This window comes from Polyodon spathula, chromosome 14 (assembly GCF_017654505.1).
Source record: "Polyodon spathula isolate WHYD16114869_AA chromosome 14, ASM1765450v1, whole genome shotgun sequence".
Lineage (NCBI taxonomy): Eukaryota > Metazoa > Chordata > Actinopteri > Acipenseriformes > Polyodontidae > Polyodon > Polyodon spathula.
Genome location: NC_054547.1, coordinates 15,954,893 through 15,973,970, shown reverse-complemented (window position 1 = coordinate 15,973,970; position 19,078 = coordinate 15,954,893). Strand labels below are relative to the sequence as shown.

The window sequence follows — 19,078 nt, the reverse complement described above, 5'->3', positions numbered from 1 at the left end:
GAGGACCTTCACTGTTGATATATTCCAATTGAATTGAATCTTTTTGTAAAGTACTTTTTGTTATGGAGCTGGTCAAAAGACTGTGTCCTTGTTGAATTGTCCTGTAGGCTGGCTAACAGCTGACACTGTATTTAAGGTAACAGCAACATTTCAGAGTTCAATCACTGGCTATGGTACAGAGAGTGAACCTCCTAAAAATAGAGGAATGTGGGGGAGTTGAGTAGGCTTCTAAAAAGACTGACACATAAATGATTTCAAGTGAATTGAGATGATGCATAATGAGGCATTTTAGGAATGATCAACATAGTCTGTTTAAAGCTTAAGAGTGCCCCCACTGAAGAGTTCTGCTAGCCCAGTGCTGTTAGTGCAAAATGAACTGGAGATAAAGTGATAGTTGAACACATTAGATTGTCTCCTGTTTATACACCAAAGCTATATCATGCTTCGGTTTTAAGAACATTCAATTATTAATTGATTTTTAAGGAACAAGAACATTGATAGTCAAAACCAATGCAATTACCCAAGTTGTGTAAGTTCTGCTTTGGAAGGTCATCCGACTTCTCTCTGTCATATTTCATTTAAGTCCCAACACTGCAATTTCATCTGGCCTATAGTACTTATCAATTATGTAAAACCTGCGCATCCCAACACCATCAGCAGCAACGAAGATGGCAGATGTTAGTGAAAAAACTATGAAACTCCAATTCAAATAGACAAGAAATACCCCAGACAACCAAGGGAGCTGAAATTTAACATCAGTAACCATGCATGATGGGGAAGCTTATCCTGTTTAAGCCAAGAAATACCAACGAAGCAGATGGTACAAGGAGACATAATATATCAGGAGAACATGCCCCACACCAAGGTAATGACAAATGCAATGCCTTTGGGGAGTGGGGATAGGGGTGGGGGAATCTGCAAGGAATCATAATACAAACACTAGCCCAGATATCAGGAAAATAATTGATATGTAGCAATACGTTGGCAGTAGTCAAGTTCCTTTGTAATATCTTTCTGTATTCTTGTCAACAAACAAAATAATAAGATCACTATTGGTGACTCATGTTTGTTAATATAATTGTGGCACTAAAACAGCAAATCCCATTTTTATGATGATCAAATTGAGTAATTTTACTCCACTTAAAAGTTTTGAATAGAACTCCCAAGGTAGACTACTTACTTTGGTAAAGTTTTCAGGTGATTTTCCCGTAGTTCCAAGATGCGTAATTTGGTAAGCCTAGGAGGAAGATCCATAAATACGAAAGGGTTAGGGGTTATCATATATACAAAAACCACAAAAAATGTCAGCAGCCCACTTGGGAGTTAAGTTTCTGAAACTCTTTTCACTTGTAAATTGAGCTGGATTTGAACCCACACCTCCTGATAAGAAGACCTTAAACATGTAAAGATACATAGATAAGGGCTGGGTATGCAGTTGCCCTGAACTCTTGCTCCTTACCTCCCGAAGTTGGCAGGAAGATATTCCAGAAATGCATCATTTAAGTAGAGCTGCATTAAGTTTAACAGCTGTGTGAAGCCATCTGGGAGTCTGGAAAAACAGGAGTTAAGAATTAAGTTCAATTGTGAGGGAGTTTCCATGGTGATGGCATGAAAAACTAAGCTCTGAGAATACAACAGAAGAATCCGGCAATGTGACAAAACCTTAATCCTTGGTTGTCAATGCCCAGGAAAAGTGTTATATTTCCTGTTTAGTTTTCTGGGAAAAAAATAGAATCTATTAATATCTGTCCTCTTCTTGTACATGGTGCATTTGTGACCTAAAGCTCATGAAAGAAAATCCCTTGGAGCAACATTTTTTTAAATTTTACTATTCAACATGGATTCAACAGTTATTAACACAAAAATAATGGTTCATTGGTAATACGAATATAAGTTTGTTAGTGCAGCTGATTTGTAAACAGATAATGTATCATTTAATGTTATAATATTATATAAAATGTCCACTGTTGTCTTTGGACAGATTTTTTCCATCTAATAGCAACAAATTCCATTATCAGTCTTCGTAACAAGGATGGCTCAGGGTGTAACACTTATATTATTCTTTTCAGTATTAAAGATTGTCACGATACATAGGTGGATTTGTAAGCACACTCCACCTGTGCAGTATGAAGAAAACAAAGCTTTGTGTTTTTTTTGTCTTTTACAGTACACAGTTATTGTAGTGTAAACACATATATCTCTTTAAGTAGAAAATTCATCCTTCATGTTCTGTTCATGTATGGTGGGTTAGAGTAGGCCTTATGGATTATTGAATATAACGGCACAGCTATGCTTCTTATGACAGTACTGTACTTACTTGGCAATTGGATTGACACTGGCTTCAATAATTGTTAAACATTTACAGCATTTAATGTTATCTGGAAAATCTTGAATACCTATAAGGACAAATAGACAATATTCATTTAATAAGCACATGTATTTAATTAAAGTGTTTATAGCTAACAAAATAGTTCCATACATGTTACATGTTGTGCATGTCAATGTGCTAAAGGTCTCTTAAGGGCACTTCCTGGAATTAAGCCAATAGAGAACTTATTTATTTATTTAATTAGTGAGACTAATATAGTGAATGAAAGCACACAATTAAGATTGTGTTAGCTATGACCTTAAAGAAAAAAAGTAGGAAAATACAGGAAAGGTAACCACACAAATCAACAAATTGTTGATACAACTAAATATAACTAAGAATGCTGGTCAGCAAACATTTCACAGCATCTTGGTGTGTGGAAGAATGGCATTTCATTATCATGTGGTGCTTTTAACATGTGTTTTCAGGATTTATAACACCGCCAAGGAACATCTTTTTAGTTGAAGGGCATTAAGGCTTAGTGGAACAACCGAGTTAAAGTAAAGTCACTCAGTGAGTAGACAGCTGCACCAATAACACACACAACACTGTTTGGAATTACAGTAGAACCTCATAGTTACGAACACCTTGGGAATGGAGGTTTTTCATAACTCTGAAATGTTTATACCTCCGAAAAATACGCTATGGTTTTTCTTTCACAAATATTTAAAACTGAACATTGCCGTAATACTCATTATTATAGTTTGAAATGCTGTGGGCTGAATTTAACCATCTTAATTTTAATGTGGCACAAACACAGATCCAGCTTCATTTTAGATTTGAAAAATGTTTAACGGTATTGCGCTTTAGCTTGCTAACACACCTTTGTACTGCCAAACTGTGTAGCTCTTGAAGCATCATTAGGGTGACTGGTGTGGCTTCAGGCTGTTGTTCGAGCCATTGCTGACAGGTAGTGATGCACTCTAGTTGATTTATTTCTGTCTGATTATTGTTTTCCAAATGATCGTGTTCGATGTCATCACATGGCCAAAGTTTATTCCACAAGCGTCTCAAATACGCCAATCTCACTCCAGGCCTTAGCACACATGTAGACAGCCTCTTTGATTGCCAGCTGTTTACAAAAATTAGTGTAAAATTCAAACTCTACTGATCCCAGCAACATTTTTCAGATTGCCTTGGTCCATTGGCTGGAAAAGCTTGTGACATTCAGTGGCAAAAACAAACACTTCCGGCTTCCGTCATAAAAACAAACACTTCCCTCTTCCGTCACTAGATTTTCAATGGCAGGGTGGGATGGAGCATTAGCCATCAGTAGCACAGCTTGGACAGGTAAAGATTTTGACCAAAGGTAGTCTTTTACAAGTGGAACAAAATGCTTAAAAAAACAATTGGAGAAAATGCCTTTATCCATCCAAGCTTTGCACTGGCTGTAGTAATGGGCAGGTAGAGCTGACATAGTAAATTTTGCAAAGCAACAAGGTTTTGCACTTTTGTGAATGAACACCAAAGGGAGACGGAAATCCCTGCTCGCATTTGCAGTAGTCATCAGCGTGCCCTGATCTTTACTGGATTTGAAATTCTTGTCCTGTTTTTCGGAACTATCTGCCAGAGTCTTACTTGGAAGCAGGCACCAGTACAGGCCCGGCTCGTCACAGTTAATCACTTAGTCCCGGGTAAGTTTGTGCTGTTCAATAAATGATTTCAAAGTGTTTTTAAACTCATCAGAGGCATTCGAGTCAGCTGACAGGGACTCTCCTTGCATACTCAACTCAACATATTCCATGTCGATTTTTGAACTGACAGAGCCACCCCGCGCTTGCTTTAAAATGGTCCTCACCTTTCTCTGGATACATCTCTTTGCAGAGTAATTTTGCCTTTTCCATAACCATCACACCGCTTATTGGAGTGCCTTTTGATCTCTCCTGTGCAAACCATAGATGCATTGTCTTATCAAAATCATCCGAAGCAGCTTTACGTACAATACCCCTGCTTTTAACTGCTCTGCTGTCTTTGGCTTCTTTTGCAAACTGTTTTATTTTTTTCCTTGCTTTTCCTAATATCAGTGACAGTTGATTTCACGATACCATATCATAGAGCTATTTTGCTAAGGCTAACGCCACTGTCAAGTTTTTGTAACATTTTGAGTTTTGTGTTGATTGAAAGTGTAACTCGTTTGCGCTTCCCACCGCTTGCCATTTTGTTTACAGTTCGCTTCTTTTTTCTTGCGGCTCCCTGATTGCGTACTTCCGGTTCCAAATGAGGTGTGCGCAGGACAGGTCAGTTCATAACTATGGTGTTCGTGTCTCTGTGGTTCTACTGTACATATATGTCATAGCTATTGTACAAATACAATGAGCTAGGCAGCATTCAGAATTTGCTACTCATCATTCCATCAGTTCTTTATATATTTGAAAAGACTTTCCATTCAAATCCAATTGAGTGAAAAGTGAAAAAAGAACAGCTGGTCAGAACCCTTACCGTTTTTGCTGATGTCTAGCTCCTTAAGGTTTACAAGGCTGGCGATGGTGGCTGGCAGACTGGAAAGATCATTGTCGGGCATGCTCAGTTTGCGCAGTGCTTGACAGTTAAATAATTGCTGGAAAACAAAACGATGCAGACACTACTTAATGGCAAATTATTTGGGGGTACTTTCAAAATTCTGTATGCAGATTTTTAGTAAAAAGTTGAAATATACTTTCCTTAAAGTAATGTCCAGTAAAGTTTAGATACAGTGACATTTTCTACATTTTGTTATCAAAAGTTTTTGCCAATGATCAACACAAAAAAGTTCATAATGTCAAAAAGAAAAATAAAATCTACAAATTGTTCTAAATTAATTACAAATATAAAACAGACATAAGTATTCACCCACTTTGCTGTGACACACCTAAATAAGCTCTGGTGCAAACAATTGTCTTTAGAAGTCACATAATTAGTTGAATGGAGTCCACCTGTGTGCAATTAAGGTGTTTCACATGATTTCATGTTAAATACACCTGTCTCTGGGAGGTCCCACAGTTGGGTAGTACATTTCCTAACAAAAGCTACATCATGAAGACCATTCAAAGCAAATCCGGAATAAGGTTCTTCAAAAGCACCAATCAGGGGTAGGATATAAGAACATTTCCAAGGCATTGAATATCTCCCGGAGCACACTAAAGTCCATTATTAAGAAATATGAATTAATTATTAAGAAATATAAATTAAGGAGACAATATGGCACAACTGTGAATCTGTCTAGAACAGGTCGTCCTCAAAAACTGTGTATCCGGGTGAGAAGGGCACTAGTCAGGGAGGCCACCAAGAGGCCTATAGCAACTCTAAAGGAGTTACAGTCTTCCACTGTTGAGCTGGGAGCTGCATACGACAACAATAACCCGGGTGCTTCACAAAACTGGCCTTTATGGGAGTGGCAAAAAGAAAGCCATTGTTGAAAAAACTCACATCAAATCTTGGCTAGAATTTGCCAGAAGGCATGTGGGAGACCAAGTGGAAAAAGATCCTATAGAGCTTTTTGGCCTCAATGCTAAGTGCTATGTTTGGAGCAAGCCTAACACCACACATCATCCTGAGAACACCATCCCTACCATGAAGCATGGTGGTGGCAGCATCATGCTATGGGGATGCTTCTCTGCGTCAGGGCCTGGAAAGCTCGTGAAGATAGAGGGCAAAATGGATGCAGCAAAGTACAGAAAAATCCTGGAGGAAAACCTGCTGAAGTCTGCAAGAGACCTGGGACTTGGGAGAAGATTAATCTTCCAGCAGGACAATGACCCCAAACATACAGCCAAAGCCACACTGGAGTGGCTTAAAAATAAAAAGGTCAATGTCCTGGAGTGGCCCAGTCAAAGCCCGGACCTCAATTCAATTGAGAATACGTGGAAAGAGTTGAAAATTGCTGTTGACCAAAGGTCCCCAACTTGATGGAGCTTGAACAATTCTGTTGCAAAGAAGAATGGGCAAAAATTGCTGTGTCCAGATGTGAAAAGCTGGTAGAGACTTATCCAAATAGACTGATGGCTGTAATTGCTGCCAAAGGTGCCTCTATCAAATATTGACTCAAGGGGGCGAATACTTATGCAATCAATTATTTTCTGTTTTATATTTGTAATTAATTTAGAACAATTTGTAGGTTTTATTTTTCACTTTGACATTATGGACTTTTTTTGTGTTGATCAATGGCAAAAACACCTAATTAAATCCATTTTGATTCCATGTTGTAACACAATAAAATGTGGAAAAGTCCAAGGGGGTGAATACTTTTGAGAGCCACTGTAATTATACAGAAAATGTCTTTTGCTTTTTTAGTTCCAGATATTTGTTGTAGTACATAAATACGAATATACTGTACAGTTCAATGTATTCAACATACAAGTAGTACAAACTTAGTTAAAATATAATAATAATAATAATAATAATAATAATAATAATAATAATAATAATAATAATAATAATAATACAAAAACTCTAATTCATCTTAATGGATTTATTTTACGCAGTGACAGATTTTATCTCTTCCTGCTGCCAACTTTAAGCCAGGTTAACCAAGGGGCACAATTAGTTACCCAATAAACCACAGAAATGAGTTCTAAGTGAACAGTGCCTAGGATCTATTGCGATAGTTTTGTTTAGATGCTGTGATTGGCTGGTTAAGAAGAGCGCGCAGCAATAAAGATTCAATGGTGTTCAAGCTTCCTGACAGGATGATAGGCTCAGGAGACAGTTTCACAGGCAGTGCTTCAGCCCTGTGATTCTAATTATGGACTCTCAGAGCAAACCAACTTCCACTGAAGAGAAAAGAGTCATATTTCTACATTTAGTAATATATTACATGAATGTAGAAAATCACTCAAAAAGAATAAAAATAGATGTCTGATTGAGTGATACAGGAGAAAGGGTGTTGGGAGTAGTATATTCACTGTAGTAATAGATAGAAATCACAGTCAAAGATTTGGTTCAAGTACTTCTTATACTATATATATATATGTCACCCTTTGCAAAGAACATACAGTATCGATCTAAAGTTAAAACATTTTTATACTTAATAGTTCATGAGTAAAATCTTTAATTTTGTGATTTAAAACAAATTAATACTCTTGTCTAGACTGTCTCTTATTATAAAATAAATTATTTCCCACAGCCTTGCTTCGCTGCCAAAGTGCACAAGATCACTACATCCTGAAATGAGATTGTAAAGGTCCTATTCGACAACACTTTAGACGACACTTCAAAGTGCATTGACCGCCCAAGGATTTACGACATATTGAAACAAACACTATGGCTGAATCTGCTAAAATTACTCCTGACACCTGACAACCAACAAAAGAATTTTGCTCAGTTTGAGAATATTCTGCAATGAACAGACTACTGTTATTTTCTCCTGTGGTGTGCAGCCTTTTCCCGGTGTACAGAAATTTCAGATGGGTTCTACGAAAGGAAATGTTTCCAAAGGATTGTTCATGCTCTCTGTTTAAGTAATTGAGAATGACTAATTCTGTTATTTTTTGTTTCATCAAAGTTAAGATTAAATTGTGTGTGTGTGTGTGTGTGTGTGTGTGTGTGTGTGTGTGTGTGTGTGTGTGTGTGTGTGTGTATGTGTCTGCTTTCATTGTTACAAAGCTAATGCCATTATTTGGATAAGACAAACGAACAACATTTTATAGTCTGTGATTTATTTACTGCATTACCTAGACCACAATTACACAGGAAGAATCAATTCCCAACCTTTTGGAAATCTACATGAGTGTCAAAAAGCTGTCTTGTATAAAATTATTTCATAAAGTATACGCACACATACACAAAATGTGTTAACTTTTCACTATATTCATAATTTACATTTATTATGGAGAGTAATGAACAACAGCTATTTTGTACATCAATATGAAAAATTGTGGACTGCAATAAACACTATTGTATCTATGCTATTATTAGATCCACAACTGAACAGGCATATTTGTTGAATAAGCACTTCTTTTGTGCTTATAATGATTATATTTCCAGGGTATTAGTGAACTCCAGATAAAGTCAATTAAGTTTATTTTTTGTCACAATTTTAGCTCAGTAATAGTCAAAGGATTTGGCCATGTTAGTAAAATGGAGTCACAGAATTATAAACAGAGTAAATGCATTGATTTATTGTAAAAGACAAAAAAAAAAAAAAAAAAAAAATGCCGTATGTCTAGCCCAAGGCCCTGGTTCTGCAAAGATCATTTAAAGTTGCGTAAAATGATTTTCAATTTTTTTAACTGGAACAAAAGCTTTACGAAGGGAATGTGCACAGATTTGAATCCTAAGGGCATCTGCACTGGATGCCGCTATTTACAGAAGCTTTACTTACATAGCCGTTTATGTGCTTTAAGTCAAAGCCATCTCTGAGCTTGCTTCAGCACAGGAACAGCATACTGTCAATTGGAAAGCTTGCTATGCACCTGGTGTCCTCATTTATTTGATTGAATCGCTTCAATTTTTTAGGTCAAATCATAGTATGCAGAGTTTTATAGTGGTGTACAGAATATTACAATATTTGTAATCAAATAAGACCTTTTATAGTAATTTTGTATATGAGAAATAAGTCAGTACTGGGGAATGTCTGTAGTTATGCCATATTTTGTGTAGTCTAATGTAAGCAATCGCAAGGGTGGCTTCTGGTAACGTTAAGTGCCTGGGCACACTTTTATTACAATATTTATAGGCTGGTGCAAATGTTACTGTCACTTTAAATATTCAAACAAATAAGCAATCAACTTTTTTTTTTAAATGTCTTTCTTTTTTTTTTTTTAATTTAGTCGTTCCCAATTATTATTTTTTTATTTTCTCCCAATTTGGGGTCATGTGCGACTGCATAAAAGGGGACGGAGAGACGCAACTTGTTCCTTCGCTTTGGTTTGTGATTTGAACCTGAAAGGACCCACGAGAAACCCAGAGATAAAACCTATTGTGAGTGTTTTGTTTGTTTGTTTATAATTGTCTTGTTTGTTATTATTAAACAGGTACAACTTTCCGGAGCTGTCGCCAAGGGCCAGCACAAAACCTGGTACAGTAATTTAATTTTGACACGCTTAAACTTGTATCACCCACCACGAGCACTACAGCATGCACTCAAGACTGGTGACGGTGTTTGTATATTGTGGGAAAGATACGTGTCTTTATTATTTGGGACTGTAACCCGTTTATTTATTCCAGTACATTACATATTGTTGTGCATTGCCTGGAGTTATTGTTTGGTCACCAGACCAGGATTATAATTTAAAAAAAACCTTTTCCAACTGAATTACAACTCTCTGTCTGTTAATTACGCACTGCATCACTCCTGCACCTGTACACAATCAACCACTTTGCCACAGTCCGATACCCTATACTTATAAAGGAAGGAACATAAAGCTAAGGCCGATTTGAAAAGAGAGGCAGGTTTTGTAGATGAGCGATCAAGACAAGGATTAAGCACAGAATTAAAATCAACTCCAAGGATTAAATGGTGGGTGTGAATGTCTGGCAAAGATGAAAGTAATTTAGAAATAAACTGGCTATCATCCCAGTTGGAAGAGTAGATGTTGGCCAGAATCACCAGGGTATTACAGAGAGTGCCTGTCATAATCACATGCCAGTAAAAGGGATATCTATATGAATTAATATTGCCTCCCCAATGGATTTGTTATGACATTTAGAGTGGAACAGCTGCCCCACCCACCCCCTACGAATACAGAATTGATCAGTAGTGCAAAAACGAGTTTCCTGGAGGAAAGCTATACCCACCTTTAGATGTAAAAGATGGCTTAGTACTTTATTTATTTGAACTGGGTGGTTGAGCCCTTTGACCTTCCAGGTGATAAAGTTAATAGGGTGCTCGCCCACAGAAACCCTTCTATTTACCACTCACTGATAAGGGTGGAAAATAAATAAATATTGGTTAATAGAACATATCCCCCCTTTCGAGTACTAAAGAGTTGCAAAAAGCAAGGACACATAGGTGTTTGTGTGAAAAAAAAAGTCAAACGACAACCTCAAGACTGGTTGTTCATCCCACCTCAGCTCCTTTGGAAGAAAAGCCTCCCACCCCCTTAACACCTCCCCAAACAAGATGTACGCACACCCAAAAAACTACAATATCAGAACTGTGCATCTTGCACAGGTTGAGTACCACTTAGATACTCATGCTCCTACATATACAATAAACATGGTTTGCAGACCTAGGAAACACATATATATAAGCTTGTCACTCAAAGCGAGTGAAGCAGTTAAGGGCACTACGGATATATATAGATATATATATATATATATATATATATATATATATATATATATATATTCCCTAGGAAACTTATGTAAAATAATATTAATACCTATATCTTATATAGACTTCTGGTAAATGTAAACGATCCTCGCACTCACTGATTTATAGACCCATTACAAATTGATCTTTTACGGCGCTGACGCGCACTTTTTAATAAACACAGAAATGAAAACAAAACAAATGCCTAGCTCCCTCATTGACTAAACATAGACTGGTACCTCACTAACCCACAGGACGGCTAATACCTGACAAACACCAAAATCTCTCAACATCTCTTCAATACGACTGGACACTCACGCAGTCGGGCTCTTCACTCAGCACCCCCGATCAGTCTGGCTGCCTCCCCAAATACCCTGCACCTGTCTCTAATTACGATCAGGGGCCGAGGATTAACTAAATCATTAAAACAATTACAATTAAACCCAATAACACCCAAATGTGCATTCTCACAAGTTTTTTAGCAGGGAAGGATTTACCCCCCTCCCTGGTACCTACAATTCGTACGTCCGCTGTTCAGCTGTTATTTCCTGAATTTAAATTAAGTTCAGTGTTATTTCCTGACAATGTTGAGATATGCAGAGACCCAAAGTCCCAAGAAACAACAGTGATACCAGTAGCTTTCTATTGAGTTATATCATGGAAATGTGAAGATAAAACAAGGCTAGGGTTTGCACCAGTATTCATGCTGTGCACATAACAGTGGTACACAGCACATAAATTATAAAAACAGTGAAAACAGTATTGGAAAAAAGGAGGAAATGACAAAAAAAAAAAAGGAACTTGGTGAATCTCATATCAAACACTATCGAACTATGTGCCACATAAAGAAAACCCCACACAAATTGGAAATGAACGTACCACTTAGATAAACATGACCACAGTAACAAAAATAACACCTTCTTAAATGGATAGTAATAATTTAAAAAAAAAGCAACAAACATTATTATCATTAAAAGTCCAGAAGCCAGCAAGGGTTCAGCACCACAGTTCGGGTAACAATAATATCATTAACGGTTGTAAATCTAATAATAATAAAAGTCATGAAGCACAATGAAGTTGGGCACTCATCTGGTAACCTGTGGAGTAGTGGCACCTGTGGACTCCAGGCTTGGGATGACTGTCGTTATAGAAAGAAACTCAGGAGTGTTGAATGTGAACAGGGATTTGTTAACGGTGATCTGGAGACATGCAGGGTGCAGCAGGCCATATTGTATCCTCGCTTCATAGAGCTGAAACTTAACCCCTCCAAAAGCTGCTCTGCATTTTGAAACCTCAGAGCTGAAATCAGGGACGATGTGTTCTCTCTTGCCATGATAGTGAAGGGGGCCATATTCTCTGGCGAGACGCAAGATTTGCTTTTTCGCTTGATAGTGATGGATTCTGGCAATAATGGCTCGAGGATGCGCTCCAGGTTGTGGCTTTGGAGCAAGGGACCGGTGGGCCCTGTCTATTGTCAGGGGGCTATCAAACTTCTGTTTCCCAAAAAGTTCTATAAAAAAGTTAGCCATAAAAGCTGTTGGTTGTTGCCCTTCACTCCCCTCCTAGATCCCAATCACATGTAAAGTCTGTCTACAGATCCTGCATTCCAAATTGTCCAATTTATATTTTATGATAGAGGATAGAGCATATTTTTTGCAAGGCAGAAACCCTGCTGTCAACATCACGACAGATTTCTCCACTTCTTGCAGCCGGCTCCTGTGCCTTCAATTGTGGTTTGTAGGGTGGAGATGGAGGATCAGGTCTCGATTCGGAAAGATTCAATCAGGCCGTGGATATTAGACATCGAGGCTGCCAGCGAGGCCAGGGACGAATCACCGCCATCTTCAGCTGCATGGTCTGGCCTGTGTTTCAGAGGTCTCTGCATTCTGAGCCCGCTTGGTCTTGAATTTTGACATCATAAAAAGTGCTAATAACTTTTATAAAGCAGTAAATAAGAAATAATTGAAAAAATACAGTAGGTTTGCAGTAATTAAGAAAGGATTTTGTAGGAGCTAGCTTGAGACGCGTTTACTCACTTAGAATGCTAAACAGCCCCATATCCCATTCATCAGGGTCTTAAGCTTGCTTTATGTGGCAGGCCAGTTGCCATATTAAATCATTATCTATTTGGGAGCAGGCTTGTTTAAAAACTTTTTGCATAGAAATACAATCAAAACCTTTATTTATCCATATGAGTCAATTGAGAACACATTTTCATTTACAATGACGATCTGGCAAGAGGCTCACAGCAAACAACATAAAACACAATAAATAATCAATAATAAAACTTAAAACCCAGCAGCAACTTAACAGGTATAGATGTCAGTCAACATGAGTTGACCCTACGGCTAAAAGCAACCTCAGATATTGGACTGATTTACCATTTTCCCTTGAATTTAAAATGACCACTCATTCAGATGAAAACAGCCAGAAAATTATTGTACCCCTGCTTTTCTCCTCACTTTAGGATGTGAATCCCCTGTCACCCATTGGAGCTTCAGAGCCAATACAGCACTCCCTGAGGAAAACCCCAAAAAATGAAATCACAGAACATGTGATACAGTATATTTACTACATTAAATGTGGAAACAGTGGAAAATGCATTGTCTGTAACTATAGCTGCATGTACCTTGGGTAGCTCTTCAATCTGATTAGCATCTAGATAAAGTTCCTCTAGCGTGCGCTCGAAACTGAAGATCTCCTTTGGCACCTGTTGGAGGCTGCAGTGGGAGTAATCCAGCACTGAGATGACCTCTTCCTCACCCCGGAAGCATCGGCAGGGCACCAGGCGGCCAATGAGCTTCCTCTTGGTTGTCATCTCCAGACACTGCACTGGGGAAGAGAAGGGAAATAGACAGCTCTTTAGAATCATGAACAAGATAACTTACACTGCAGTGCATTCCCCAAAGCCATGCCCTTTGAAACAGGCTCAGTTATATTGGCATCCATGTATAAAAAAGGAATTATTCTTTGAATCTTCTCAATGTCTTTTGAAGCCCACTGGTTAGGAACACATTATCCCAACTTTTGCTATTACGACAAGTCAGCATAGGAACTTGACACAAATTTTGTCTAATGGCAACTCAGTTGTGCTGCTTGTGTGTTAATATGTGTACAGATTAGGGCCACAGGGAAATAGTTTTCAACTTTAAGCAACTCTGCTGTATAAGTAGATTCTTTACAGACTTTCGTACTGTATATGATCCCTCAGGAAATTACCCTTCTATAGGTGGAACATGCACTTTTTCATAAATTTCAATAGCTTCATATTGAGAGGCTCAAACAGGTGAAACAAAATAGAGAGATGTTCAGGTAAAGACCTACAGAATCCATAACTAATAAATAATGAAAAGTATTGAATTAAGTCATGCTAACAGTTTCTATTGGTATTTCTGAAAGGCCTACAGTACCTATGTAAGTGTTGCATATTTTTATGCAACATTTATCCATGAGGGCCATTCTCAAAGCCGGGAGTTTCAAACTCTAAAATGAAGAAAATACTAAAAGAAACGTAATAAATTAAATAGCAAGCATTTTTGACTAGAAGTCTTTCTAGAAGTATCTCTCAGCGTTACATTGAGACTTCTAGTCAAAAATGTTTGCTATTTAATTTATTATGTTTCTTTTAGTATTTAGTGAAAACATGTGCTGCTGAATTTTATTTTTTTAGTAATGCTTAATTTAGCAGTATTCAGTGTTTAATAATAATGGTTCATGTTTATTGGATACACAGAGTGAGCATTTGATTGAAATTGGCAATAAATCTTTCCAGAGGGTGACTTCTTAAAGTTAATGTAAAGTTCTAGGCTGTCTCATCCTGCAAGGTCTGCCTTTGCACTTACGCTCTACTCCACAGTTGAACGTTTTGGTTGTCATTCAGGCAACTTAATTAAATCCCTGGGTATAATGTGGTAATAAATAGCTACTGTTTCTAGATTATATTGTATGGGTCTGTACACTGAAAAAGTGTACTGAGCAACCCTTTCCACACATGCAAAACCACAAAATGTTTTATCAAGGCGTAAAAAAAAAAAAAAAAAAAAACAGTTACATAGACAGACACATAGAAGTCAGATGGCTTATGACAAGATTAAATGATTTTAAGGGATGAATGTACAATGTAGAAAAGGAATGAGCGAGAACATCCATCAATAATTGAATGTCCAAATGAGGCTATATCAGGAACACTTGGGAAATTAGCAATCCAGGTTGCTTTTCAAATTCTGGATAGTTTTAATACAAGACAATACTTTTGTGCATAGGATGCCTATTATTATTGCCATCATAAGCAGTTATGAAAACTGAGAAATAAAACTGAGCAAAATCACAATGAAAAAGAGAAATACTACACTCAGCTTATAAAATTAAGATAAATCAATAAAAACAAATTTCTCTTAAACATAAAATCTATACAGGATTATAAATCACATATGAGGAAAAAGAAAACCACTGTTGATTGTATGTCAGCATACCAGTATATCTTATATTGGGTACAGAACATACAGCAGAATTCTTTCAACAATGTTTAATATTAGTGTCTCAAACAGTTTGTGTAACTTAGCTTCGCTTTATGGTCCTCTCGCCCCAAACTGCACAAGATGACACCTCTTATACAATAAGAAATACCCTGCACACGACGATACAGCAATTTTTACAAACCAGTCATTGTGATCTGTTGATTTCAACAGTTAACTGCACAACCCAGTAATAAACACATTGGTGGGTAATCCAGGTATTCCAGAAGTTTCCACCATTTTATTCAGTTTCTTAATCTGAGCTATTCTGCTAATGCACGTTTATTCCTAGATACTGAGCATGTGTTTACAGTCGGAAAGTTACAATTCACTGAGTTTCTAATATAAACAGGTCAGGAAAGGCAGTGACATTCTTGACAGCGACTGACAACTTGACAAGTTGTCAAAAACTCTAGAGCTAAAAGATAAAGAGTGGGCCTGGTCAGGAATCTGGGATCTGTTTTAATTGAAACAGCAGTATGGCAGTTTAGTGGCAGCCTGGGAGGAATTATTTTACTTTTGTCTCGCCCCTTCAAAGAAATATGCCTTCAATTACTTTGTTCTTCCTGTTGTTCTTTTAGACATCTCAGATTGAAAACAATAAATGTGATATTAACTCAGACTTGCACCAATATAATAAAAAGTAGAAAGCAATAAACTCCAATGGAAAAAGAATAGGGTTTTCACAATTTACACAATCTCTTTATTTTGAACACGGCAGTTAAAATATAGCACCATACACTTCAGCTGTACAAAAACAATTTGCAAAAAGGCAAGCTCAGATGTTTTATAAAACAATGTTTTTAAAAATCTCCTTAGAATTGTAGATATTCACACATCTCCACGGCCTTTAGTGTTATAATAATTGTAGTTTCTTGTACCTCTTGTTTGAAGTTATGAATGTGCCGAATGATTCCCACTTTTCAGATTACACAATCCTCTGCAGCTGCTGTGGTTCCCCTATTAGTCAGTGGTCACATACAAACACATACTGACACTGGCCCTTCCTTAACAAGGCGAGACCCAGCGACTCTTAGTTTTGTGGTTGCAGCTGCAGATCGGGAGGAACCCGTTAGCAGTTGTCACTGAGGCTATACTACCATTGTATTGGAAGACTGGATGGGACTGCTGTTTATATAAAGACTGATTGGTGGACTTATTCTCTCCAGTGCATTTTCTCATGACAGTAGAATTTTCTTGCATTTACTTTTTTGGGTAATGTTCACAAAACAATTGAAGGTGAGGTTTCCTCGCTTATAGGTTCTAACAGGGATGTGATTCGTAACAAAAAGAAGGATACGTCAAGCAAACTCCCTCTTCACAGCATCACCACAGAAAAGCACAGTCCACATGTTGGTATTACTGTAGTGTTTTGATTGTTTATGCCCTCAACAACTAAACCCTGCTCTAAACTGACATTTTACCTTCATAAGTGCCTGTTCTCAAAGGAATAGCCATGTAAGTTATTGTGCTAATTAATTACAAAGAATGTATCCCAGAACAGTTACTAGAAAATGACATTTTGCTTTCAAGGATGACATCATTTGATTGTGTCTGAGTCATGCAGCACGCTCAGAACAAATCCACCTGCTGCCTTCTACAGTGCAGAATTGCCACAGACCTTAAAGTTCTGAACTGCATCCAAACAAGAGTTTAGAAATTCCACAATGTTATATCACTGGGCTACCAATGGCACCATGGAAACCAAATGACGTAAGTGGAAGAGTCTGCAACCATGACACTAAGCCCTTTAAAGCAAGAACAAAGTAGCTTTTAATCATGCATAGCTGTGCATGAGTGGGTGGTTTGAGAAGGAAAAGTGTTGCTTTCCTCTTAGACTTAATGCTTAATGTTTAGAGAAATAATGTTTGGATTCTAATTAGAAACATACATACATAACACACACACACACACACACACATACATATATATATATATATATATATATATATATATATATATATATAATTATGATGACACTTGTAAAACTTGCTGAAATACAACTAAGAATGGAAGAATCAGTATAAACTATTGATTTATATGAAAATATATTAACCTCAAAAGAATATGCAAAAAGCATGGTTCCTATATTCAAAAGGTTTGCGCATTGTGCAGAGGGGTATGCGCATCACAAATGGCCATTGTGCCAAAATTGTGCCAAGTTGCCATATTTGAAACGACCTTTTGCGCATCACAATACATTCTGCGCTGTGCAGAAATAAAATGTATGTGTGGCCGACAACATGCATGATCTTGGTATATTCGAAAGATTGCACCAAGCACAAAACCAGATTTGTGACGCACCGAATAAGGATTGTAAAAGGACTGTGTTAACTCCACGTGCACTACCATTCCAGCACTGACTACAAACATGTAACAATGGGAAACGTGGGTAGCATGCAGCGTGTCCGTCGACATGTGGATGTGAATGATGCAAGGCACACCCAGCAACAGCAACCCCGACATAGGCGAAGATATGCTGAAAGAGTGTACAGGCCTCGGCACACACATGAGGAGCTCAGCAATGAGTAAATCGTGTCCAGGTATCGTCTCGACTCATCTATGCCACATGCTGTATGATGACCTGGCTAGAACAAACCTGCGCAGTCATGCCTTGTCTGAGTAATTGGTAGTGTCTGTCTGTATGTGTATCCTGGCTACCGGAACCTTCCAGAAGGTAGCAGGTGATACAATGAGGATCAGCCAGTCAGCCATGTCCACCACCTCGACCGGTTCATAACCGCGTTGCTGCGAAGTGCTGAGGAACATATTAAATTCCAGAGCAAACAGTGAGTAGATAATGCAGGGTTTTTATGAGGTCGTGCACCTGCCGCACATGGTAGGTGCAATTGACTGCACCCATATTGCTATCCGGGTACCTGTTCCAATTGTCCTGTTCTACCAGGATTCCAGTTGTATTCGGAATAGTGGGAAATATGAATAGCTATTCCATGCTATGTAAACAAGGTATTCCGAATGAATCCGTCCGTATTCTGGATACCAGTATTCCGAAAATGTGATACCGAATACCCACTTAGGACACTATCGGAATACTAGCCCTTCTAGACACCTTATTCAGAAAACCAGTTTTTTTTTTTTCTAGACACACGAGTCATCATTTTATAATCTATAATATATGACAATGGCTTGTGTTCCCAACAAAGCCTTTGCAAAAATTGCACAGAAATATATTAGTACTTGTATGACCCCAAACTGTTTGCCGATTATGCAATATCTTCCTATTTTTTTTTAAGTTTTTTAGTAGAGCAACAGTCAATACCTGTTTATATATATATATATACACTACTGGTCAAAAGTTTTAAAACACCCCCATTTTTCCAGTTTTTATTGAAATTTAAGCAGTTCAAGTCCAGTGAATAACCTGAAATGGTACAAAGGTAAGCGGTAAACTGCCAGAGGTTAAAAAAAAAGTTTAGGTTAACAAAAACTGAAAAGTCATGTACATTTCAGAGTTATACAAAAAGGCCTTTTTCAGGGAACAAGTAATCGGTTAACAACTTACAGCTGTTCTGCAGCAATGGAAGTAAATTAAGCCTTGAAAGTTGATGCTAACAATTCCTACAGGTGTCCCAACTTTTGTTGATTACTTACAAACCCTCTGTCTGTATAAAAGCAGTGTTGGAACAGACTGTCACTACACACTCTTAAGCATTATTTGGACAGTATGGTACTGCAAGAAGTAGTATATTGCTATCATAATGGTGAGAAAAAGGCAATTAACAAAGGAAGACAGACCGACCATTATAACCTTTAAAAGTGTAGGTCTTTCCTTTAGAGAAATTGTAAAGAAAGCCAAGGTGTCAGTGAATACAGTTTCCTATACCATCAAAAGGCACTTGGAAACTGGAGAAAACTCTGACAGGAAGAGGTCTGGCAGACTCAAAACCACAACAGAATCAGAAGACAAGTTTCTGAGAGTCAACAGCTTGCATGATAGGCAGCTCA

General features: G+C 37.7%; 1 protein-coding gene across 10 annotated transcripts in view; it reads right to left on the bottom strand.

Moving 5' to 3' along the window:
* LOC121327010 (leucine-rich repeat-containing protein 7-like) overlaps positions 1-19,078 on the bottom strand; it is a 185,193-nt gene that overhangs the window by 90,931 nt on the left and 75,184 nt on the right. For all 10 annotated transcript variants that reach the window (XM_041270756.1, XM_041270759.1, XM_041270757.1 and 7 more), the window contains exons 2-6: positions 13,228-13,430; positions 4,808-4,925; positions 2,318-2,396; positions 1,460-1,549; positions 1,181-1,237 (exon numbers count right to left, since the gene is read on the bottom strand). In XM_041270756.1, the coding sequence (XP_041126690.1) occupies positions 1,181-1,237; positions 1,460-1,549; positions 2,318-2,396; positions 4,808-4,925; positions 13,228-13,430 (547 nt within the window). The remainder of the gene's footprint in view (positions 1-1,180; positions 1,238-1,459; positions 1,550-2,317; positions 2,397-4,807; positions 4,926-13,227; positions 13,431-19,078) is intronic.